General features: G+C 43.3%; 2 protein-coding genes and 1 long non-coding RNA gene across 8 annotated transcripts in view; 2 read left to right on the top strand and 1 right to left on the bottom strand.

The window, feature by feature from the left end:
• PDE7A (phosphodiesterase 7A) overlaps positions 1-8991 on the top strand; it is a 114441-nt gene extending 105450 nt beyond the window's left edge. For 2 of the 4 annotated variants that reach the window (XM_004274968.4, XM_033437590.2), the window contains 4 exons: positions 1495-1639; positions 2080-2176; positions 3072-3152; positions 7191-8991. In XM_004274968.4, the coding sequence (XP_004275016.1) occupies positions 1495-1639; positions 2080-2176; positions 3072-3152; positions 7191-7399 (532 nt within the window). In that variant the 3' untranslated portion in view covers positions 7400-8991. Of the gene's footprint in view, positions 1-1494; positions 1640-2079; positions 2177-3071; positions 3153-6724 lie in introns of all 4 variants that reach the window. The other 2 variants (XR_004486007.2, XM_033437589.2) reach the window with 2 other exon arrangements.
• A 7045-nt stretch (positions 8992-16036) lies between these two features.
• Positions 16037-26001, bottom strand: part of MTFR1 (mitochondrial fission regulator 1) — a 67429-nt gene continuing 57464 nt past the window's right edge. For 2 of the 3 annotated variants that reach the window (XM_012534885.3, XM_049700447.1), the window contains exons 6-8: positions 25462-25714; positions 18438-18606; positions 16037-17609 (exon numbers count right to left, since the gene is read on the bottom strand). In XM_012534885.3, coding sequence (XP_012390339.1) covers positions 17541-17609; positions 18438-18606; positions 25462-25714 — 491 coding nt within the window. In that variant the 3' untranslated portion in view covers positions 16037-17540. Of the gene's footprint in view, positions 17610-18437; positions 18607-23913; positions 24386-25461; positions 25715-26001 lie in introns of those variants that run through there. The other variant, XM_049700448.1, reaches the window with a different exon arrangement.
• Positions 17586-20295, top strand: LOC125961655 (uncharacterized). Its single transcript, XR_007472630.1, has 2 exons — positions 17586-17683; positions 18358-20295. It is a non-coding gene; the product is annotated as an uncharacterized LOC125961655 (long non-coding RNA).

The following is a 26001-nucleotide window of genomic DNA, read 5'->3' as shown; positions in this document are numbered from 1 at the left end:
GAGTTATGACAGTACTTCTGGTAAGTAAAATTGTTTCTTGTCATAGTACAAATATAAAAACTGCTTAAACCACACAGTGTTTGTATATATAAGTTCTCTTTTTCTTGACTAAGGCAGATTAAATTGTTTGCTTCATTATTCCCTTTCTATCGTGTTTTGCATTTGATGATTAACCCTGTTGAATTCTCATATTTTAATACAAATAAAAACTGAAAATAAGGAATACTGCATAATAGCATTCTTTTATGTTTGCTTAGGGTTTGTTTTATTTACTGTTCAATACTGTGAGCCTTTTATTTTTTTATTTTATATTTTTTTGAAGCAAGGAATACGACTTTATTCGGAAAATCGGCAGACCAAGAAGATGGCGGACTAGGGTCTCCAAAAAACCATCTTTAGAGCCTTTTAATCTATTGACTGCTCTTTACTGATCATTATACAAAGATAATGTTTGTGATGGCCCATTGAAACAGAAGGAATTTTTTTTAACATTTCTCTTATTTGACTTGAAACAGTTTTTTCTTAAATACCTTTATTGGAGTATAATTGCTTTACAATGGTGTGTTAGTTTCTGTTTTATAACAAAGTGAATCAGGTGTATGTATACATCTGTCCCCATATCCCCTCCCTCTTGAGCCTCCCTCCCACCCTCCCTATCCCACCCCTCTAGGTGGTCACAAAGCACCGAGCTGATCTCCCTGTGCTATGCGGCTGCTTCCCACTAGCTACCTATTTTACATTTGGTAGTGTATGTATGTCCATGCCACTCTCTCACTTCGTCCCAGCTTCCCTTTCCCCAGCTGTGTCCTGAAGTCCGTTCTCTATGTCTGCGTCTTTATTCCTGCCCTGCCACTAGGTTCATCAGTACAGTTTTTTTAGATTCCATACGCGTGCATTAGCATACGGTATTTGTTTTTGAGGCGGTTTTTTAAATGATATAATGTATTTGTTATTTGTAGTAACATGTTACCTTTTCCCTTCCAGGAAATTTGGATAATTAATTCTTGAATTTGGCCCTGAAAGCATAGTTGAGTCTAAACTTTATTAAATTGGTGGAACTTCATCAGGTTTTAGTCAGACATCTTCAAAAGTTTGCAGAAGTCAGTGGGAATGGGCTGTTCTTCCTCCATCTGACCCTCCTCCTGCCTCTCAGATCTCAGGCACCAAAAAAGAGTCCAAAGTTGTTCACTGCATCCCAGCCAATCTTACACAGACTCTTAGGCATATAATTCCACCTTTAGGCATTCTTTTTGGAGTGTTTGCATATTGGTATTTTCCTACCAACTCTCTTGGTTTTAGTTTTGATTATTTTAGTAGGTTTTTAAAATGCATTCTTTGAATCCATCTTTTTGGTAGGTTAAAAGTTGAATGGCAGTTAGAATATCTTAGGGCCCTGTAAAGCTTTCTGAGTATTAAGACTTAAGGAAAAAATAATCAAGAAGTAGCTATTCAGTTGAAAGACTTGTATTTCTCTTTATGTTTCTCTAATTCCAGACAACAGATGGAGGCTCAGATAGGCGCTCTGATACTGGCCACGGACATCAGCCGGCAGAACGAGTACCTGTCCTTGTTTAGGGCCCATCTGGACAAAGGCGACTTACATCTGGAAGACATCAGGCATAGGCATTTGGTTTTACAGGTAAAATGAGCTTGGAAAGATTCTATTTCTAGAGCAAATCACATGACTATTAGAATAAAAATGAAATATTCTCGTGTAGTCTTCTGAGTGGTTAAATCCTGAGGGAAAGCATTTCACTTTAATAAGTTCTCATATCTAAAAAATGAGAGAGAAGTGGCTGATTCCTTTGTAGCTTTCTGGTTAGTGCAGTCCTATGCCTGCCTCTCCGGAATTACCAAGCGTGTATAATTTGCTTAGTAGGCTTTCAGTGTTTCTGCAAAAATGATTGTTACAACTAATAGTATCGTAAAATCAGTATAAAGGATAACAAATTTCCTGTTGCAACGTTTTCTTTTTCTTTTCTGAGGTGTTCTTTTCCCCACTATTAGCGTATATTAAGCTTAGTAAAATTGAAATTTTACCTTCTTCTTAAGACAACTTTCATATTTTGCTTTTGCTAGATGGCTTTGAAATGTGCAGATATTTGTAACCCATGTCGGACCTGGGAATTAAGCAAGCAGTGGAGTGAAAAAGTAACAGAGGAGTTCTTCCATCAAGGCAAGTTACAGTATTGAGTGATAGTCTAGTCAGTTCATTTTTTAGCATCATATGAATAAAATAACTCAGACAATTGCAGAGTCTAGCAGAAGGTGCCTGATAGTTTTAGTGACGATTCATAGTGGATGTACATATAACCAATAATGCACAAATTGAGCATCTGTTTTGAAAATCAGCAGTTCTCTTTTGAAATGATCCGATGTGTGTGTAGGCATTTATGAATTAGACGTGGAGCCGGCTAGAAGGTTTTCTGTACAGAAAGATTTTCCTGCCTTTGCTCCATCCTTGTCTTGTGTGGAGGGTGTGGCCATATGACCATGTAAGACATGTTTTGTGATTTAAAGCCAGGAACCAAGGATCTTCGTTCCATGCACCTTCCTTTCAGAAATCTGAGTTTTAAATTAAAATGCTGACAGAGTTACAGTCTTGGGATAACACCTAGTAAAAGTTTCCCACCGTCTCCACTTAAAATAGGATGTTGGCTTGGCAGCCTTTTCTATGTATGAATAACTTAAAGTTTAAAAAAGAGCTAATTTAGGGCTTCCCTGGTGGTGCAGTGGTTGAGAGTCCGCCTGCCGATGCAGGGGACATGGGTTCGTGCCCCGGTCCGGGAAGATCCCACATGCCGCGGAGCGGCTGGGCCCGTGAGCCATGGCCGCTGAGCCTGTGCGTCCGGAGCCTGTGCTCCGCAACGGGAGAGGCCACAGCAGGGAGAGGCCCGCGTACCGCCAAAAAAAAATTTTAAAAAAGAGCTAATTTAGAAGGCATCCTCTCATGAGGATTGTGTTACATTATTCCTAAGGAATTTACAGGTAAGATGAAGACTTTCATTATATATTTAACCAATAGGTATATTCCGCATTAAGAATTCTTTTTTTCTTTTTTCCATTTCTAGGAGACATAGAGAAAAAGTATCATCTGGGTGTGAGTCCACTTTGTGATCGTCAGACCGAATCTGTTGCCAACATCCAGATTGGTAACTATGCATACTTAGATATAACTGGTTTTTAAAATGCCACTGATTTTAAGTTTGCCAAGAAGAGAGGTACATCTGAAATATCAGTATTAAAATTATGCTTATTTCTAATTTTTAAATAATTTAAGAAATTTTATTCTGGTTTTTCCCTTTTTTTGGCTCTTATAAATTACTCTCATTTGATTTTAGTTCCTCAAAAGCAGAGCAGGTAGCAATAACTTTCTGTTCTGAACTGGAAAGAATGCATCATTTTCCCATGTGGGAGCCTCACTGGCGTCATTCTGGGACCGCTGGGCCTGACGGTCGTGGGAAGACCGGCTTCCACGACTGCCGGCTTTTCTCTCACCGCTGCCTGCTGGTTGAAGCTAACTCTTCAGCACCTCACACAGGCCCCTTGCAAGCTGGCCTCCAATTGTCTCTTCCGTCTTCTCCCCAACACCTTCCCCCTCGTTTACCTACAGCAACTCGGGACTCCCTGGGGCTCCCCAAATCCCTGGTGCTCCTTCACTCTGTGCCTCGCCAGGCCCCCCTTCTGCCTCATAGCCTCCTCTTCCTTGAGGGTCCACCTCAGATGTCACCCCCAGAAGCCACCTTTCACTCTTCTCCAGGCAGCCATCACCCCTCTTGAGGCGCTGGATGCCTGTCGTCACAGCTCCAGGTGCCGACCTGGCCTTTGGAGGGGTGTGTGTCCCCAAGGCCAGCGCTGCCCCTCAGGGCGGGCTCACTTGAGAACTGCTTGTTGAGTGGACTGTGACGGTAAGAGAAAGCACGATGAAGGGGCTGTGATTCAAGAACGTGCAGCTTTTCGTAGACGAGCCGAGGGAAGATGGGCCAGGTTTGGGGTGCGGTGGGTGGATTGCCAAGTGGGGGTCACTCAGAAGGATATGGAGGGACGGGCGTAATTTTGGTGGCCAATACTGAGCAGGACCTCTCAGGACTCGGTTGACAATAGTGAAGTGTGTCCAGAAACTTCGGAGAGAGAAAGTTTCTAGAAATTCGGAAGGTAGCACAATACTGTGGCGTTGCTAATACCCGGAAAAGCGGACTGTGCTGGAGGATCAGAAATTCAGAAACAGAATTCTGACACTGTACAACAGTTGCAGAGGATCCTCAGGGGGAGGCCGTGGGTAGTAACGATCTGGCTGCAGAGGGAGCAGTAGAGATGCGGGAGAGTGAGGCCCAGGCCTGCGGGGACAGCGCGGGGACGCCGAGTCCCCCGGGAGCTGGGACTGGCCAGGAGCGCGGGAGAGGGAGGTGGGAGGGGAGGGGATGACGGGACAAGAAGCCTGTCTGCTGTGGCCTGGTCCTCAAGGGCATAACTTTCGGATGCGGAAGAACAGCTGAAATATGGGCAGAGGGGGCCGAGTCGAAGAGCAGGGGTTGGCTTGTGCACTCACTCCAGCTTACTTCGTGCCTCAGCACATTACTCCCGTGATTCATGAGAGAGGTTGCAAAGGAGGTTTAAAAAACTGCAATTTTTAAAAGGGACAAGAAGCTAGATCCCTTAAGCCGTTCTTGTCGTTTCTGACCTTGTCAGCGTTGGGCAGTTGTGGACCCGGTCCCCCGGGGGGCAGGGATAAGGTTGAAGGCGGTGACAGTTGACGTGGGCTGACCCCTCACGGCACCCTAGGACACAGGCACTGCTGGTGTTCTTTTCCACATAGTTTGCCCAGTTTATAGAGAGCAGGTGTTGGTCTTTCTGACATCAAATCCTAGGTAAAACGGGGCTTGCAGAGGTCCTCTTCCTAGGGTAAGTCAGGGGACGATTAGAATGAACTCCGTGCTCAGCAGCAGTTACTCGGAGCCAGCATGTGGTCAGCAGGTAGAAGTCGTGTTTAATTAACACAGTTTTCTTCTTTGGTAGGAACACTAGGTCCTGTCACATACCAGGTGAGGGTGAGGCATTGACACAGCGCCCTGTGGTATCTGAGGAGAAGAGATAGAGGCGCATGGGCTGGGACAGTTAAGGGGGTTCACGGGTGGATGAGCAGCTCACGAGTAGCGTCCTGCCACCTGGCTGTGTCTGCGGCCTGGCCCGTGCATTGTTATCAGGTACTTAAGACCTAAAAGAATCCTAGGTACCATAGAGCCAGAAGTGAGAGCTGATTTGTTGGATGTGAGAAGCAGGATGCAGCTCTCAACCAGTTGCGACAGTGGGAGAATCAAAGAAGATGGATTGCGTGAAACCTGCGGTAATAAGGTTCTGCATTTGGGTGCAACACTCCGGCTGCTCACGACTTGACTGTGGCACCTGGAAAAGACAGGGCTCTGGCGGCTGGCTCAGCCTGACCCGGGGCTGAGGGGGTGGCTTGGCTGCCAGAAGCTCTGACTGCAGTGATGCCGTTTTCCCGTGTCCTCTCTCTCCTCACCAGACGTAACTCGTGGAGAGCACATCTTGTCTGTTTGTCCACTGCTTATCCGTGGCCACCCCAGAGCAGTGCCTGGCATCTAGAAGGTTCTCAGTTAACATGTGTGGAGGGGATGGAAGAGATGAAAGAAAGAAATGGAGGACTTCCCTGGAGCCCTGGTCCGGGAAGATCCCACATGTCGCGGAGTGGCTGGGCCCGTGAGCCACAACTTCTGAAGCCCGCGTACCATAACTACTGATGCCCGTGCACCTAGAGCCCGTGCTCCACAACAAGGGAAGCCACTGCAATGAGAAGCCCGTGCACCGCAACGAAGAGTAGCCCCCGCTCACCTCAACTAGAGAAAGCCCGCACGCAGCAACGAAGACCCAACGCAGCCAAAAATAAATAAATTTTTAAAAAAAGAGATGGGGGCTTCCCAGGTGGCGCAGTGGTTGAGAGTCCGCCTGCCGATGCAGGGGACACGGGTTCGTGCCCCGGTCTGGGAGGATCCCACGTGCTGCGGAGCGGCTGGGCCCGTGAGCCATGGCTGCTGAGCCTGCGCGTCCGGAGCCTGTGCTCCGCAGCGGGAGAGGCCACAACAGTGAGATGCCTGCGTACCGCAAAACAAAAACAAAAACAAAAAAAAAAAAAAAGAGATGGAAGAAAGCCTTATTTCCAATATCGTTACTACTTCAGATACCATAATCTGTACACTTGAAAAAATTCAATCATCAGACCGTATATGACTTTTCTAATTAAAAGTAGTGGGTGCTTTATTTCCAGTGAGATTTTTTTTTTGTTAGCTAAATGGAACCTGTGTTGTCTGTGGTCCATGTGGTCTTTTGCTGAAAAGAAAAGGTGTTAGAGATGAAGAAAATTTTAAAACTGTTAAACAGTGATAGAATTTGAATGTACATTTTCCTGTCGTTGATCAAAAGTTTAGGAAGACAGTGTTATTTGCTTCTCCTAATAGATGTGATCTGATTGTTAAGGTGAGGCTTCTTTCACCCTGTGTAAGACACTATGTAGTTTTAAGTCAGCTGTAATGTGAGCTCGAGTGCTGTGTAACCCAGAGATGCAGACAGGCCCGAGACCACTCCTTCTCCTTTTCTGACTGAATTAAGGGAGATCGATTGTAGGAAGTGTCTGTAAAGTAGGCCCCCTGGTACACTTTTGATGTTCACTTTCCTAATTGTGTAAACTAATCTCCTCTGTTCGTTTTAGACTCACACTTTGTGGCATGCATTTTGGCTTTATAAATCCTGAGATTCATAGCGGGCCCACTGTGCTCATGACCAGGTGTGACGATTACCAGCCCGGACGGTAGGGCAGCCGCGCCTCAGTCCGGCCTCGTCACCCACAGCCCCGGGGGGACCCCCTTAGCCTTGGGCACACTGTGCCCTGCTCCTCAGGGTTGAGAGGGCCGCCGCAGGTTTGCTGAAATAGAAGGATATGGTTGGTGCAGCTGAGAGGAGTCGTCAGAAGAGATGGGCTGTGTTTGTCAGTTCACCTTTACTTCAGGTTTCAGTAAGTTGCCTAAATAGATTCTTCAGAGAAGATATGTAAATCTGCACACACATCTTTTGAAAAATAAGAGGTAATATTGGAATAGAACTTAAGAGAGTAAACACTACCTCGACGTTGTAAAGTTTCAGAACATCCACTAATACCTTTTCTCTTGCTGTCTCAGGTTTTATGACGTACCTCGTGGAGCCTCTGTTCACAGAATGGGCCCGGTTCTCCAACACCAGGCTGTCCCAGACAATGCTCGGACACGTGGGGCTGAACAAAGCCAGCTGGAAGGGACTGCAGCGAGAACAGTCCAGCAGCGAGGACGCTGACGCTGCATTTGAGGAGCTGAACTCACAGTTATTACCTCAGGAGAACCGGTTATCCTAAACCGTCCCCCAAGTCAGTGGGCAGACTGCCTCTGGAGCTCGTTAGAAATGTGAATGGGGTCTTGAGGTGAGAGAACTTTACTCTCGGCTGCTGAGGGAAGTGAATGACGCCAGCATTATTTATTTCCAAGATTTCCTCTGTTGGATCATTTGAACCCACTTTTTAATTACAAGACCCGAACACAGCAATATGCATTTGGCTTTCATGTGAAACCTTGAATATGCAAAGCCCAGTGGGAGCGAACCGAAGGGAATAACAAAGTTTTGCAGGAAGTTTTGCGGTGGCCCTCATGCTTCTCGAAGCATCATGAAACTTGAACCGAAGCCTTCAGCAGAAATCTTTGGAATTTAACCCGTCTGATGCAACAGTGTGTATCTGTACCTTCCACTAAGTTCTCTTGGAGAAAATGGAAATGTGAAGTGCCCAGCCTCTGCGCCTCTGGCCAGACTCGATGTTTACAGACCAACTCTGAAATATTGGTTCTCAATCCGCCTTGGAGCACGATTGTGAAGGAACCACTAAGAATTTTAAAGATCAAACCTAAACTGCAGCCCTTTCCCCCGGTTTGCCTTTCTTCTCCTTTGGATGCCACCAAAGCCTCCCATTCGCTATCCTTTTACTTTGTGCACTGGAAACTGAGCATTTATCCTAGAGTGCCGCCGAGCTTTCACTCCAGTGCTGTTGGGCAATGCAATTTTTTTTAACTCTTAGTTTTTAATTTGGGGCGGGAGGGGCAGAACCCCAGTGTCCTAGCTGTATTATGATTCCGCAGTGAAGACATTGCATGTTGTTTTCACTAATGTACACTTGACCTGCACATGCAAGAAAAGGGTGGAATGTTTTAAAACACCATAATCAGCTCAGGGTATTGCCAATCTGAAATAAAGTGGGATGGGCAAGTGTGTCCTTCAGAGCAAGGGTACTAAAGTCCCTCTCGCTGCAGGGAGTGAGAGGTATGTTGTGTGTGTGCGGATGTGTGTGTGGGGCACGCTCGTGCATGTGTGACTGTGCATGTGTTCTATTTATCCACGTGGGAAGGATTGGGAACGTCAGCTTTTATTTATTATTTTAGAATGTGACATAATGGGCAGCCACACGTGGGGAGGGGAAGGGAGGTCAGCCGTAACAGATCGCTCCAGATGCCTTAAACTATGCACAAAGCTAAGTGACCAAACTTCTTGTTTTGATTTGAAAAAAGTGCATTGTTTTCTTGTCCCTCCCCCTTTGATGAAACGTTACCCTTTGATGGGCCTTTTGATGTGAACAGATGTTTTCTAGGACAAAATCTAAGGACTAATTTTAAACTTACAACATTCCACTTTTGTAATTTGTTTTAAAATGTTTTATGTGTAGTAAGCACAACTGTAATCTAGTTTTAAGAGAAACCGGTGCTTTCTTTTAGTTCAATTGTATTTCCCTTGTTACTGTAAAGGACTGTTTATTAATTATGTTTACAAGTTTGTTGCAACAGTCATTCTCTTGGGAGAAAGCTTGAGTGTAAAGCCATTTGTAAAAGGCTTTGCCATACTCATTTTAATACGTGCCTGTTGCTGTTAACTTTTGACGAATAAAAACCTATCTTTTCACATTTTCATCTTTGATATTTACCTGTAAGTCAGTCCGTTGGAAACCACGACACTAAATTACTAGGGAAACAAAGAATTCGCTTGTCGGCTCCGGCATTCGCTCGCCACACATTTGTTCAGGCAGAGCTGGGCGCAGGCAGAGTCCTGCGGGCTCGTGTGCTGCCTGCACCTCACGGGTGAGCAAGCTGAGGCCGGGACGTAGTGGACAGAGTCCTGACAGCCGGGAGAAGTCGGCTCTGAGCCCAGCCTCTTGACTCCACAGCCCTTTGTTCCCACGGCGGGAACCTCAGGCCTTGCAGGTACTAAAATACTACTCGTATTAGCCTTTTAAAAGTCAAGTAATAAAATGGCCACTTAATACTACTTTTGGTATCAGCGTAAGAAAGGTACCACTGGGCCTCTCCTGGATCCTCTCGAGTCCATTTCATTAGAAGGGATACGTGTAAACTTTGAACTCAAACATAGTCATTATTTGCATAGAAGAGTGATGTCGGATAGAAATACAGTGTGAGTTGAGTCAGTGATTGTCAATTTCCGAGGAGTCACGTTTAAAAAAAAGGATAAACAGCTGGAATTTTAATAATATTTATTCCAACATATCCACAGTATTTTATCATTTCAATATGTAGTCATTATAAAAAACTATTGAGATGTTTTACATTCTCTTTTCTGTTACAGAGTCTTTGAAATCTGGCGTGTATTTTATGCTTACAGCACGTCTCGGTTCGGACCAGCCATGTTTCAGGTGCCCGGTCTCCACATGTGGCTCGTGGCCACCACACTGGACAGCTGGGTGCAGAAGTCCGAGGGCTATGTGGGGAAGGTCAGTTGGCCACTTATACGAGGAGTATCATCTTGGCACATCTGACGCATCCAGTGTCTGATAAGGAAACTTGCCAGCTCATACACCTAGCATGTCAGCACATGGAAAGTAGAACTGTATCTCATAGCAAACTCACATTAACCAATTTCACAGAAACTGATGGTTTTTTAAAGCGTTAATAGTTCAATTTACAGTGAGAAATATAACTATCAGTCGTTCTCTCCCTTTAGGCAGACGTTCTCGGGAAGCCAAACGACGATCAGCCGGTTGCTTGAGCATGGATTCTGAGCAAGGGAAGCAAGTCACCTCACGCATCCTGCAGGGACGTACCTGCTGTTACTCGTTTGTGGACCACGGCTCCCCTGAACGAGGCTACAGATTCTCCGCCAGGAGCTCCTTCTCCACGCCTGCGTGATTGGCACATCCAGCAGACAGACCTTCAGCCTTGCATCAGTTGAGCCTGCCTGGGCTCCATCTGCCAGTGTATGATTGCTTTCTTCTTCTCTGACCTGTTACGTGTTTCTCACTGTTGGATATTCAGAGGATTGTCTTCTTATTGCCATTCTCCAGGGGGAGACACCTGAGCGTTGCTCCCATCTCCTGCCTACACATAAAATAAACCCACTGCAAAGGTATGTTTTGTTACATATATGTGGTATTACCGGCTATAGCCCTGCTTCTTCAACAGGACCTATATTCTTTGAACATCGGTTTTCTAGAAAAATCTGAGGAAACAGTACAGTAATTTAGAAGGTCACAGTTTAAATGAGTAATTAAATATTATAGAAGAGAATGCAAAATTCACAAATTTTTAAGATGAAACAGGAGACTTCAAAGAACTGTTGAGCGTTGCAGCAGCCCTTTGGGGCTCTGGGCCGGCCCTTAGTCATGGGGCGGCAGCTCCTCTGCTCTAGGCTGAAGGTCCTCGGAGAGAAAATTGTGGTAAGCCTTAGCTTAACAAAAACTATCTGGTTCCTGGTCAGTATCTGCACTCAGTAAGTGTGGTGGTTTATAATGATCCTCTTTACATAAAAGAAGTAAATATTTTATGTCCTTTGTCCAACCTGGGCAATGTGTTTGTACCTTAGGTACAGGTTAGAGGTGCAAATAATTCTTTGAAGATTCCTGTAACAGCCTTTCTTTCCAAAAATCTTTCTTGACTCTTAAAACTTTCGATTTTCTTAAAACTTTAAAATTTTCACATTGGAGGTTTACAGTGTTTTCATGTGTACTTCTTTTTTTTTTTTTTTTTGGCGCGGTACGCGGGCCTCTCTCTGCTGTGGCCTTTCCCGTTGTGGATCACAGGATCCAGACGCGCAGGCTCAGAGGCCATGGCTCACGGGCCCAGCCGCTCCGCGGCATGTGGGATCTTCCTGGACCCGGGCACGAACCCGTGTCCCCTGCATCGGCAGGCGGACTCTCAACCACTGTGCCACCAGGGAAGCCCCATGTGTACTTTTTTTAATGTATAAATATTTCGTTTAAATCTCCTCCCAATCAGCATCTCCCGCTTGGGACAATGACCGACAGCTAATCTGCATTCAGGAATGTTTTTAAATAAATGTGACATTAATCACCATACTAGCAGCATGTATCTGAAACACAGAGTTATCCAGATATGTGCAAGACTTAGCCTGAGCCATTCCTTGTTTGCTGAGGATTTGCAGACAACCTGTGTCCTCTGGAAGGCCCCCAGTTGTCCACTGTCTCCAGGGGAAGTGACCGCTACTTGCGGGGGACTGCCAGGGGTGCACAGCCATCTCCTCCACCTTTTTTTCTCTTGTGCTTAGCATAGGGCTAGCGTGAACTGTGCCGTCAGTAAATGTTGAAAAAATTAACTTGGAATTGTTTCCTTTTTAGCTATCAGTCTACCATCATGAGCAATTATGTGGAAACTAGTCTGTCGATGGCGAAGTCACGTGGTCACAGTATCCGAGTTCCTGTTGTGTGCAGAACTGCACTGGATGTAATAAAGGTATTAAAACTAAATACCGAGACGGGGTCTCTGTTCTCAAAATGTTTGGGTGACAAGATGATGTGTGGAAAGCATCTGTTATGTAACATGGGAGGTTTCTGTATTGCACAAAATGAGTGTAAAGTGTTGGGGTATTGTCGAGAATGAATGATTTTGTTGGGTTAATGATGAAAATGACACCATTTCCAGTCATTATTGAATCTTACTAACATCCGTGACTGGTAAAATCATTTAGCTTTCAAGTTTGATTCTAAAATATAAGTCTTAGATGTTCACTGTGATACTTCTCGTAAAATACTAATAACTTTTATCAATCACAGTAACATTTTTTTTTTACTTTTACAGCTATGCTAAGTCATCCTGAACCTATCCTGAAGTCTGGTAGAATGGTCAGGGAAAGAGAAACACCCCCATTTTTAGTATTAGATTCTTTTTAGCTGTATTTTAAAACTGAAGCACAGTGACCTATTGGTTTACTGCAGCTTTCCACTGGTCCCATCAATAGTCTTGTTAAGAAAGTTCATCTTATATTACATTTATGTTTAAGCTATGCATTGTTTGAGATTTTTGAGCATAAATTTGAAGTGTTTCTTTACTGTTGAGCCGCATCCTATAAAGAATCGGGAGGCTGCATGGTATCCCAAGGTGCTTTGTCTTTTTTTTTTTGCGGTACGTGGGCCTCTAACTGTTGTGGCCTCTCCCATTGCGGAGCACAGGCTCCGGACGCGCAGGCTCGGCGGCCATGGCTCACGGGCCCAGCCCCTCCGTGGCATGTGGGATCTTCCTGGACCAGGGCACGAACCCGTGTCCCCTGCATCGGCAGGCAGACTCTCAACCACTGTGCCACCAGGGAAGCCCGGTGCTTTATCTTTTGAAGAAAGTATCATAAAGGAATGTGTTTAAAGTTCCTAGTTGAACATTTGCAGGAAAGTTTCTGAATTTCCATCTAAGAATCCTCACAAGATAGGGGTTAACTTCTCCATTGTAGGGAACAGAGTCTCACTCAGATCACTGCAGGGTAACTGGAGCTTTATCTTGAGGATTCATGTTCACGATAATGAGACAAACCCCATGAAGGCTGCAGAAGCAGAACCTGGGGTCTGAGCACTCTGAGATGTAGCTTCTTGCCGCGTCTGCTTCTTCCCACACTTCTCCTCTTCCTTTCTCTTCTCTACCTTGGAGTGTCTGCTTAGAAAGGCAGTAAAGTTTTTAAAGTGTTGTCTTTATGGCTAGATCGACTGTGTTAAGGTCTTTGGTCATGTATTAGCGCGTCACCTCATCTTCTGCGTGGCTCCCTAACCTATAACATGTCTGCCTCGTGAAGGTAAAATAATGTCCTGACACACGGTTCAGTCCCAGTGTCCTTGTTCGTGTCCTCGTCATCTGTTTTGTATAAACTGCTCGTGGGTATCGTGGGTACACGTGTACCTCATGGCGTGCTTATTTGAGCTCCAGGTACCAACTGTGCCCCTCGCTCAAGGTTTCCTATTCAGATTCCCAAGGGAGGACTTGGACCAGCTCGTCAGGGCTGCGTCCTGAGTCACACATGTCTCTGCAGTGGCTGGTGCTCCCCTTGCAGAGGGCAGTCTGCTCCGGAGCTGCGTCAGAGAGATCATCGTGCAGAGTGTCACGTGCTCTCCACCGTCACCGATCACACCTGCTTCTCACCCTTTTTCATCCTCTGATAGCAAGCATGACTGGCCAGTGAAGAGGGACGGCTCCTAGGCCATGTGAACAGAAAGCTGTTCACAACTCTGGTAAAAATCCTGTTGTGAAGAGTGTCTTTCTCCCCAAATTACGGCTTTTCCAGCTGGGAAGACAGTGGTTAGGAGGGACAGGACTGCCCTGTAGCAGCCACAGCAGTTTGGGATGGAATGGGAGGTGCTATTTGGATCATCTTCTTTAGCTTCCTGGTAATGTCTAAATTACACTCGTGTTATTCTCTCAGCTTAGAGAAGGAGCTCTCTGACCTTTAGAAGAGGCTGGAGAATCTTCCAGGGGAGAGAAGTTTGAGAAGCTCCAGCTAGAGGAACATTAAGTTTTCCAGCCCCTACCAAGTGGACTAACGACAACAGCTTTCGGGGAAGCATCCAAGATTTCTGGATCCTTCCATGGGTATGCTATTTTTATTATTTTATTTTATTGTCCTATCTGTTCTCAAGTGATCACACTAGTACGAACCAAGAACTAGCCTGCTTACAAGGTTTACAAGGAAAAAGTAATAAGAATTTTAAGAAAAAGGCTCAGTGGGGTAGCTCAGAAGAATGCTGAGTCTAGGATGAGAAGGGGGAAGAGGACTCGGGAATGGCTAAAGGCTCATGGGAAAGACTGTGACAGTAACAGGCAGAACAGTGATACTGTTGTAAAACCGAGTGCCTCCTTCTGCCTGGCAATCCCAGAGCGGGTGCTACTGGGCTAACGCCTGAAAGTTTAAACTTGTATCTGCCAGATCTAACCTACACAGAAAACTTGTGTTTTTTGGAGAAGTTACCAGAGGATGGTTTGTTTCCAGTAGTTGTTACCTCATGTTTTCTTCCTTCACCACTGAGGCACAGACTCATAGGAACTCTTTTTTTTTTTTTTTTTTTGTGGTACGCGGGCCTCTCACTGTTGTGGCCTCTCCCGTTGTGGAGCACAGGCTCCGGACACGCAGGCTCAGCGGCCACGGCTCACGGGCCCAGCCGCTTCGCGGCATGTGGGATCTTCCCGGACTGGGGCACGAACCCGTGTCCCCTGCATCGGCAGGCGGACTCTCAACCACTGCGCCACCAGGGAAGCCCAATAGGAACTCTTAATACAGCAAGAGGGCAGCGGACTTCCCTGGCGGTCCAGTGGTTAAGACTCTGGGCTTCCAATGCAAGGGTTGTTGTTTCGATCCCTGGTCGGGGAACTAAGATCCCACATGCCATGCAATGTGGTCAAAAAATTTAAAAAAAGAAAAAATGAGGACAGTATTCTTCTGCAGAAGGGCCTACGACTGGGAGGACAACCAGAACTGAAGACTAAGACTTACTGCTCCACCCAGGCCTGTGCACAGAATGACACCTTTTCCAGGTGCCAAGAACACTGGAGAAATCCGTCTACTGGGCACTACAGTGACCTTGTGTAAAATAATGTAGTAACTTACTTAGCAAGCTGCCATGTACAGAACGTGTTCAGAATCATTATTTAATCCTAGTTTTCTGGACTGAGCATTAGTCTCATTTTAAAAAGAGGTGTGACTTGGCCAGGATCACATACGTGGGTCGTGTTTTAGCTCCAAGTCCAGCACTCTTTGCCACACTCATTACGTACACAGTTGACCCTTGAACAACACAGGTTTGAACTGCATGGGTCCACTTACATGTGGACGTGTTTCAATAAATAATATAGTACCTGTATTTTCATTTTACAGATCTTTAAGGTACATATGGGGAGAAGTGAGTGTTTGACCAGAGATCACAGGACATGGAATCAAAGAAACTAAGGGTTGAGTCCTGACCCTCTCCACACTGTTTCAGCTTCCTGCCCACCCCTGGGTGAGTCATTTACCAATTCATTTGTTGTTGAGGCAGAGATGGCAACGTGTGGATTTTCGACTGGGGATGAGAGGGAGTCGGTGCCCCTAACAAACACCCACGTTTTCTTTTTTTTTAAAAACTTTGATATGGACCAGTTTTAGTCTTTTAATTGCATTTGTTACAATATTGCTTCTGTTTTATGTTTTCCTTTTTAGTCAGGAGGGATACGTGGGATTTCAGCTCCCTGACCAGGGATGGAACCCACACCCCTTGCATTGGAAGGCTAAGTCCCGCCCCCCACATTCTCAAGGGTCCATTCTATAAGAGTGAGGCCCTAGACTAGTCAGAATCACAGAAGAGAAAACATTACACCAGTTATTTAACTTTTTGAGCCTCAGCTGTAAAATGTAGAGTTGAACTATTTTTAAGATCTTTCACCCAACTATCGTGTTGGGTGGGAGAACCAGAAACTGAATGAGGTGGGTGTAGGGGAAGATGAGGAAAGAGCTTTCACCAGTCCCAGAGGTGGATTATAGGCTTGAGAACCCTGAGGAAACTCATCCCAAGTGACTGCCTTTCTCTTCTTAATGATGGAGTTCCTTTAAGAGAAAGATGAATGAGAGGTGATATATTCTAGGCAATATATTTCCCCTTGAAAAATGCAGAAAGCAAGTAATTCTAAAGAAGCTGCATGTATAATATAAAAGAATCGTGCCTATTGTGGAAAAAAAAATGAAAGCATTTGTATAGGCATTATGGCCCAAGGAAAGTAAAAGTTTATTTCAAAACAGTAACTTCCTTGTAATTGGAGCACTGCCCAAAATTCAACAGTGATACAAATAGAATACATACTTTGACCTCCTAAGAAATTTATATCAGGCGAATTTTCTGAATTCCTTTTAAAGGCAGAATTTTTAAACCGTAGGAAACAATCAGAAACAATGTATCAACATGTGTAAAATAAGCCACAGTTCAAAGTTCAGCTGAATAACCAAACCATGAAAATCACCTCCAACTAATATTTGCTGTTATTTAGAACACTGCACGTATTTTCAATAACTTAAAAGGGTCTTCACATCTCCTGATCCCCCCAGGAAGGACAACTTTCTTTTCACTAGGATTTAAATAATAGATCCAAATATTTACTCATAGTAGGAGGTTCTGACATTAAACTATGTGTGTTTAACAGAAATATAGAAAATCATGAAGATACATGCATTTAAAACTGATCACTTGTAGCAATTCCTTAGAAGTCGTAGAGGAGAAAGGCAGCTGTCTACTTCCTAACAGCACCTAAGGTTTATGCTACATAATATAATTCAGCAGAACACCGTTCTGACCAATGATAAGCAGCTTACAGAAAATTCTTTCTCCTATTCAATATTTCATTATAAAGCTACTATTTGGACCAATATTAAAAATGTTTAACTCCACTATGCTGACATTTTCCAGAAGTATTAGCAGCAAGTTATCTTCATGCCATTTATTAAACTGAATGAAAGAAAAAGATGGTATATTCTAGTTTTTACTTTAAAAGAGATTTAATTCAATCATTTGATTCCTCACTATCTGAAAACTACATTTCCTTCCTCAGCACTGGATGGCACTACAGTGAAAACGGTTTCCATGATCCTTGACTTCCCTCTTTAAAGGAAAGCATTATGTAATTTCAGCAGCAAACATTATCTGGTTCCTACTCAAACTCCATCTCCAATCCAAGAAAACGTGAGAGAGAATCTAACATAAAAAGTTCTGTTCAAGGTAAGAAATTCCAATCTCAAAACCATTTCATTCCAACAACCTGGTTATTCCACCTGCTCCATCACTGAACAGAAATGATCACTGAAAACAAATGGCACTGTCAGCACCCTCGTCACCCCCTTGCTAAATCTTACGTCCTGAATACATGCACATAAAACATTTGTACAGATAAATTAGTGTTAAGAATTAAAAACTCACATCTACAAAGGTCCTTTCTTTATTCTGAAATCTATATAATTGTTTTCCAGACTGGAAATCTAAACATCTTGGCTACACATTAAAAACACATCAGAATATAAATATGTTATGGAAAACTTCAGAACGGACCTTCTCTTAAAAGCGAACAAACTTAGAGTGCTTTTGTTACAGCTTAATCCTGAGACTTAAAAGGAGACACTAAATTCAGGTATTTACCAAATGGTGTATTAGGGCTGTTCGGCTAATAGAAATCAACACTAACAGCTGAACTAGTAGGACAGTCTTTCTCAGCTCAGTATTAGGAAGTTGAAACATTTTCAATTAAAGCCTTCATTTTTCCTGTAGACTTCAACATGTGTGGCCCAAACTAGAAAAGAAACAAAAAAGACACTGGTTCATGTAACAGTAATGATATGCCCCGCTCCCAATCATGGATCAAAGGTATGTTCTTCATGAAAAACCAAACAGCTACGTAATATTAAAACCTTTATGAATTGACAAATTGTTATAAACATGACATATCAAAAGAGTGAAAGGCAAAGAGACAACAAAATTACGCCCTAGAAAACTATAATTACCTTAGCAAGAGCCTAGCTTAGTCCAATTTTACTTCTCCGAATAAAAGAAGGAAGGTACAGAGTTTCCTTTTCAATGTCTGAAGACTTTCAGAGATGCTAGAATTTCTAAGATATCTACATCTCTGGAATAAACACATATGCCCCATGACAGTACCCAGAATAGAGGTAATGTATAAATTAATATATTCGAGAGCTTCCATGAATCTGCTCAGTCCCCACCTTTGGCGTGCCCACAGCCTGCAAGCCCCTGGTCAAATGTCTCTCCCTCTTCAGGAGAGTTCCTCACAGGTGCCCTAAGAGAAAATGATCTTTCCTTGCTATATCAGCATTTTTATTGTCCTCAGATATAAATTTTATTGTAATGAATTTCACTTCATTATACTTAAATAAAACAGCATGAAAAATTTAACACAGGAGACACTAAGCAATGAAACCAGGGGTTAACTTTTGCTTCCTTCTCTGTGCTCTTCTATAATAGGTAATCTAGCTGTAGGTAGGGACTAAATCCTGTAGCATACGTCCTTTTGAATCTTGCAGGCGCACACAGCTGAATGTGTTGCAGCGTGCAGCAGTGAACTACCAGGCTGTACTTGGAGAGAACTCTGCCCAGTACTCACCAACACTCTTTCTGAGGTGCCCTCTGATTCAGACTTTGGAATTCCTTTTTCAACTTCACCTTGGCTATCACATCGATACCGGTAAGCAAACTTCTTTCTCAGAGCCTCTGCTATGAGGGCAGCAGGGTCAGCAGCATCCACCGGTTTGGGCTTCATGTCTTGTGCTGACCTGAGAGAAATGAACATGAACCGAGGGGGCGCTGATCCCTCCGGGAAGCACACGGGGAGCCTGGCGGCCCTTCCCTGGCATCAATACACGTGACAAAGACACTGACACATACTGATGCGGCGAAGTGGAAAACCTAGATTTAAAGCTCAATGAAAGAGCACAAAAGTGCCCAGTAACAGTCCCTCAGGTCCTCTCAGGAGCAGAGATTATGTGCTCCTTCAGGGCAATTAGGGTTCCATTCTTCTCCAAAAGCCTGGTGACTACCATAGCAGGGACGCATACAGCTTCACTGGATGAATGACTGCACAGTAACGAAAAGCCTTCAAATGCAGTTGGGGGAGAAACTGGAAAGTTACCTGCAAGTGTTTATTCTGCTAATCTCTTAGGCTCCTGTACACAGTTAACTATCTTTTTTAAACTACAAACTTAGAGCTACTCATGTAGTCATGTTAGAAAACAAGGTTCGCAAGAAACCTAGTACTTGGGAGATCGGTTCAAGATGGCACAGTAGAAGGACGTGCTCTCCCTCCTGCAAGAGCACCAGAATCACAACTAACTGCTGAACAACCATCGACAGGAAGACACTGGAACTCACCAAAAAAGACAGCCCACATCCAAAGACAAAGGAGAAGCCACAATGAGACAGTAAGAGGGGCACAATCACAATAAAATCAAATCCCATAACTGCTGGTGGGTGACTCACAGACTGGAGAACACTTATACCACAGCAGTCCACCCACTGGAGTAAAGGTTCTGAGCCCCACGTCAGGCTTCCCAACCCGGGGGTCCGGCAACAGGAGGAGGAATTCCCAGAGAATCAGACTTTGAAGGCTAGCGGGATTTGATTGTAGGACTTCGACAGGACTGGGGGAAACAGAGACTCCACTCTTGGAGAGCACACACAAAGTAGTGTGTGCACTGGGACCTAGGGGAAGGAGCAGTGACCCCAGGGGAGACTTAACCAGACCTACCTGCTAGTGTTGGAGGGTCTCCTGCAGAGGCAGAGGGTGGCTGTGGCTCACCGTGGGGACAAGGACACTGGCAGCAGAAGTTCTGGGAAGTACTCCTTGGTGTGAGCCCTCCCAGAGTCCACCATTAGCCCAAAGAGCCCAGGTAGGCTCCAGTGTTGGGTCACCTCAGGCCAAACAACCAACAGGGAGGGAACCCAGCCCCACCCATCAGCAGACAAGCAGATTAAACTTTTACTGAGCTCTGCCCACCAGAGCAACAGCCAGCTCTACCCACCACCAGTCCCTCCCATCAGGAAACTTGCACAAGTCTCTTAGATAGCCTCATCCACCAGAGGGCAGACAGCAGAAGCAAGAAGAACTACAATCCTGCAGCCTGTGGAACAAAAACCACATTCACAGAAAGACAAGATGAAAGGGCAGACAGCTATGTACCAGATGAAGGAACAAGATAAAACCCCAGAAACCAACTAAATGAAGTGGAGATAGGCAACCTTCCAGAAAAAGATTTCAGATTAATGATAGTGAAGATGATCTAGGACTTCGGGAAAAGAATGGAGGCAAAGACTGAGAAGACACAAGAAATGTTTAGCAAACACCTAGAAGAATTAAAGAACAAACAGAGAGATGAACAATACAATAACTGAAAAGAAAAATACAGTAGAAGGAATCAATAGCAGAATAACTGAGGCAGAAGAACGGATAAGTGACCTGGAAGACAATGGTGGAATTCACTGCTGTGGAACAGAATAAAGAAAAAAGAATGAAAAGAAATGAAGACAGCCTCAGAGACCTCGGGGACAACATTAAACGCAATAAGGGTCCCAGAAGGAGAAGGGAGAGAGAAATGACCCAAGAATATATTTAAAGAGATTATAGTCGAAAACTTCCCTAACGTGGGAAAGGAAATAGCCACCCAAGTCCAGGAAGCACAGAGTCCCATACAGGATAAACCCAAGGAGAAACACACCAAGACACATAGTAATCAAACTGGTAAAAATTAAAGACAAAGAAAAATTATTGAGAGCAGCAAGGGAAAAACAACAAATAACATACAAGGGAACTCCCATAAGGTTAACAGCTGATTTCTCAGCAGAAACTCTACAAGCCAGAAGGGAGTGGAATGATAAAGTGATGAAAGGGAAGAACCTACAACCAAGATTACTCTACCTGGCAAGGATCTCATTCAGATTCAAGGGAGAAATCAAAAGCTTTACAGACAAGCAAAAGCTAAGAGAATTCAGCACCACCAAACCAGCTCTACAACAAATGCTAAAGAAACTTCTATTAAGTGGAACACAAGAGAAGAAAAGGACCTACAAAAACAAACCCAAAACAATTAAGAAAATGGTAATAGGAACATACATATCGATAATTACCTTAAACATGATTGGATTAAATGCTCAACCAAAAGACACAGGCTCACCGAATGCATACAAAAACAAGACCCATATATATGCTGTCTACAAGAGACCCACTTCAGACCTACAGAGATACAGACAGAAAGCGAGGGGATGGAAAAACATATGCATGCAAATGGAAATCAAAAGCTGGAGTAGCAAAACTCATATCAGATAAAATGGACGTTTAAAGTAAAGAATGTTACAAGAGACAAGGAAGGACACTACATAATGATCACAAGATCAATCCAAGAAGATGATGTAACAATTATAAGTATATATGCACCCAACATAGGAACAGCTCAATACATAAGGCAACTGCTAACAGCTATAAAAGAAGAAATCAACAGTGATACAATAGTAGGGGACTTTAACACCTCACTTACACCAATGGACAGATCATCTAAACAGAAAATTAATAAGGAAACACAAGCTTTAAATGACACAATAGACCAGATAGATTTAATTGATATTTATAGGACATTCCATCCAAAAGCAGCAGATTACACTTTCTTCTCAAGTGCGCACGGAATATTCTCCAGGATAGATCACATCAAGCCTCAGTAAATTTAAGAAAACTGACATTGTATCAAGCATTTTTCTGAGCATAACACTCTGAGACTAGAAATCAATTACAGGGGGGAAAAAACGTAAAAAACACAAACACATGGAGGCTAAACAGTATGCTACTAAATAACCAAGAGATCACTGAAGAAATCAAAGAAGAAATCAAAAAATACCTAGAGACAAATGACAAAAAACATGATGATCCAGAAGCTATGGGATGCAGCAAAAGCAGTTCCAAGAGGGAAGTTTATAGCAATACAAGCCTACCTCAAGAAACAACAAACATCTCAAACAATCTAACGTTACACCTAAAGGAACTACAGAAAGAAGAACAAACAAAACCCAAAGTTAGCAGAAGGAAAGAAATCATAAAGATCAGAGCAGAAATAAATGAAATAGAAACAAAACAATAGCAAAGATCAATAAAACTAAAAGCTGGTTCTTTGAGAAGATAAAATTGATAGACCATTAGCCAGACTCATCAAGAAAATGAGGGAGAGGACTCAAATCAATAAAATTAGAAATGAAAAAGAAGTTAAAACAGACACTGTAGGGGCTTCCCTGGTGGCGCAGTGGTTGAGAATCTGCCTGCTAATGCAGGGGACACGGGTTTGAGCCCTGGTCTGGGAGGATCCCACATGCCACAGAGCAACTAGGCCCGTGAGCCACAACTACTGAGCCTGCGCATCTGGAGCCTGTGCTCCGCAACAAGAGAGGCCACGACAGTGAGAGGCCCGCGCACCGCGATGAAGAGTGGCCCCCGCTTGCCACAACTAGAGAAAGCCCTCGCACAGAAACGAAGACGCAACACAGCAAAAATAAATTAAAAAAAAAAAAACAGACACTGTAGAAACACAAAGCATCCTAAGAGACTACTACAAGCAACTCTATGCCAATAAAATGGACAACCTGGAAGAAATGGACAAATTCTTAGAAAAGTATAACCTTCCAAGACTGAACCAGGAAGAAACAGAAAATATGAACAGACCAATCACAAGTAATGAAATTGAAACTGTGATTAAAAATCTTCGAACAAACAAAAGTCCCGGACCAGATGGCTTCACAGGTGAATTCTATCAAAGATTTAGAAAAGAGGTAACACCCATCCTTCTCAAACTCTTCCAAAAAACTGCAGAGGAAGGAACACTCCCAAACTCATTCTATGAGGCCACCATCACCCTGATACCAAAACCAGACAAAGATACTACAAAAAAAGAAAATTACAGGGCTTCCCTGGTGGCGCAGTGGTTGGGGGTCCGCCGGCCGAAGCAGGGGACACGGGTTCGTGCCCCGGTTCGGGAGGATTCCGCGTGCCGCGGAGCGGCTGGGCCTGTAAGCCGTGGCTGCTGTGCCTGCACGTCCGGAGCCTGTGCTCCACGATGGGAGAGGCCACAGCAGTGAGAGGCCTGCGTACCGCAAAAAAAAAAAAAGAAAATTACAGACCAATATCACTGATGAATATAGATGCAAAAATCCTCAACAAAATACTAGCAAACAGAATCCAACAATACATTAAAAGGATCATACACCATGATCAAGTGGGGTTTATCCCAGGGATGCAAGGATTCTTCAATATACGCAAATCAATGTGATACACCATATTAACAAATTGGAAAATAAAAACCATATTATCATCTCAATAGATGCAGAAAAAGCTTCTGACAAAATTCAACACCCATTTATGATTAAAAACTCTTCAGAAAATGGGCACAGAGGGAACCTACCTCAACATAATAAAGGCTATGTACAACAAACCCACAGCAAACATCATTCTCAATGGTGAAAAACTGAAAGCATTTGCTCTAAGATCAGGAACAAGACAAGGATGTCAACTCTCACCACTATTATTTAACATCGTTTTGGAAGTCCTAACCACAGCAATCAGAGAAGAAAAAGAAATAAAAGGAATACAAATTGGAAAAGAAGAAGTAAAACTGTCAGTGTTTGCAGATGACATGATACTATACATAGCGAATCCTAAAGATGCCACCAGAAAACTACCAAAGCTAATCAATGAATTTGGTAAAGCTGCAGGATACAAAATTAATGCACAGAAATCTCTTGCATTCCTATACACTAATGATGAAAAACCTGAAAGAGAAATTAAGGAAAAACACTCCCGTTTACCATTGCAACGAAAAGAATAAAATACCTAGGAATAAACATACCTAGGGAGACAAAAGACCTGTATGCGGAAAACTATAAGACAGTGATGAAAGAAATTAAAGATGATACCAACAGATGGAGAGATATACTATGTTCCTGGATTGGAAGAATGAATACTGTGAAAATGACTATACTACCCAAAGCTTCTACAGATTCAATGCAATCCCTATCAAATTACCAATGGCATGTTTTTACAGAACTAGAACAAAAAAAATCTTAAAATTTGTATGGAGACACAAAAGACTCCAAATAGCCATAGTGGTCTTGAGGGAAAAAAACGGAGCTGGAGGAATCAGACTCCCTGACTTCAGATTATACTACAAAGCTACAGTAATCAAGACAATATGGTACTGGCACAAAAACAGAAATATAGATCAATGGAACAAGATACAAAGCCCAGAGATAAACCCTCGCACCTATGGTCAACTAATCTATGACAAAGAAGGCAAGGATATACAATGGAGAAAAGACAGTCTCTTCAATAAGTGGTGCTGGGAAAACTGGACAGCTACATGTAAAAGAATGAAATTAGAACACTCCCTAACACCATACACAAAAATAAACTAAAATGGATTAGAGACCTAAATATAAGACTGGACACTATAAAACACTTAGAGGAAAACATAGGAAGAGCACTCTTTGACATAAATCACAGCAAGATCTTCTTTGATCCTCCTCCTAGAGTAATGGAAATAAAAACAAAAATAAACAAATGGGACCGAAGGAAACCACGAACAAGACAAAAAGTAAACCCTAAGAATGGGAGAAAATATTTGCAAACGAATCAACGGACAAAGGATTAATCTCCAAAATATACAAACAGCTCATGCAGCTCAATATTAAAAAAACAAACCACCCAATCCAAAAATGGGCAGAAGACCTAAATAGACATTTCTCCAAAGAAGACATACAGGTGGCCAAGAAGCATGTGAAAAGCTGCTTAACATCACTAATTATTAGAGAAATGCAAATCAAAACTACACTGAGGTATCACCTCACACCTGTTAGAATGGGCATCATCAGAAAATCTACAAACAGCAAATGCTGGAGAGGGTGTGGAGAAAAGGGACCCCTCTTGCACTGTTGGTGGGAATGTAAATTGATACAGCCACTATGGAGAACAGTATGGAGGTTCCTTAAAAAACTAAAAATACAACTACCATATGACCCAGCAATCCCACTACTGGGCATATACCCAGAGAAAACCATAATTCAAAAAGACACATGCACCCAACTGTTCATTGCCACACTATTTACAACAGCCAGGATGTGGAAGCAACCTAAATGCCCACTAACAGACGAATGGATAAAGAAGATGTGGTACATATATAGAATGGAATATTACTCAGCCATAAAAAGGAACGAAATTGAGTCATTTGTAGAGATATGGATGAATCTAGAGACTTTCATACAGAGTGAAGTCAGAAAGAGAAAAACAAATATCATACATTAATGCATATATGTGGAACCAAGAAAAATGGTGCAGATGAAGCAGTTTGCACAGCAGAATTTGAGACACAGGTGTAGAGAACAAACGTATGGACACTAAGGGGGGAAACTGGCGTTGGGGGGGGCTGGTGTGATGAATTGGGAGATTGGGACTGACATGTATTCACTGATGTGTATAAAATGGATAAGAACCTGCTGTATGAAAAAAATTAATAAAATTCAAAAATTAAAAAAAAAGAAACCTAGTACTTGGTTTTAGGCAAAAAAATCAAGGGAAGTGAGAAAGAAGGCAAATATATCCTCACCTTTTCACTGACCGAAGTTTCACGCTGTTCATGTCTTTAAGGATCTCCAGCATATTTGGCATATCAGATTTCTTTGGACTGCTCTTGACTGAAGTCTTTCCAGCACAGGCATTTTTCTCTCTTCGATCTCTAATCAGATCAATAGCAGATGCGCTTTTTTGGAGCCCTGACGGAGGGAGGGGAGGTGGCGGAGGGGGAGCTGGTGGGACACAGGGTGGCGCTGGGGCAACAGATGCCGTAGATTCTAAGTCACCTACAGAAACAAGGGAAAGTCATTTTGATCCTGCTGGTAATAGGCAAATAAACTATTTTAAAAGCAACATTATGTTAAGGACTTTATATCTGAAAACAGTATCCTTAAAAAGAATCAAAGTTACGTAAGTAGAAAGGAAGTTTCAGTTACTTGGTTGGAATCTAAATGCCTGCATCTCAGTCACTGTATCATTTAATCCCAAACTCTCCAGATGGAAACATTCCATTTAACTTAACAGGGCACTTTTGTGATCTCCAATGTTCAAGTCTGACTGCTGCCAAGTGTGT

This window comes from Orcinus orca, chromosome 17 (genome assembly GCF_937001465.1).
Source record: "Orcinus orca chromosome 17, mOrcOrc1.1, whole genome shotgun sequence".
Taxonomy (NCBI): domain Eukaryota; kingdom Metazoa; phylum Chordata; class Mammalia; order Artiodactyla; family Delphinidae; genus Orcinus; species Orcinus orca.
The sequence above is the reverse complement of the archived record's forward strand: the minus strand, read 5'-3'. Positions and strand labels throughout refer to the sequence as shown.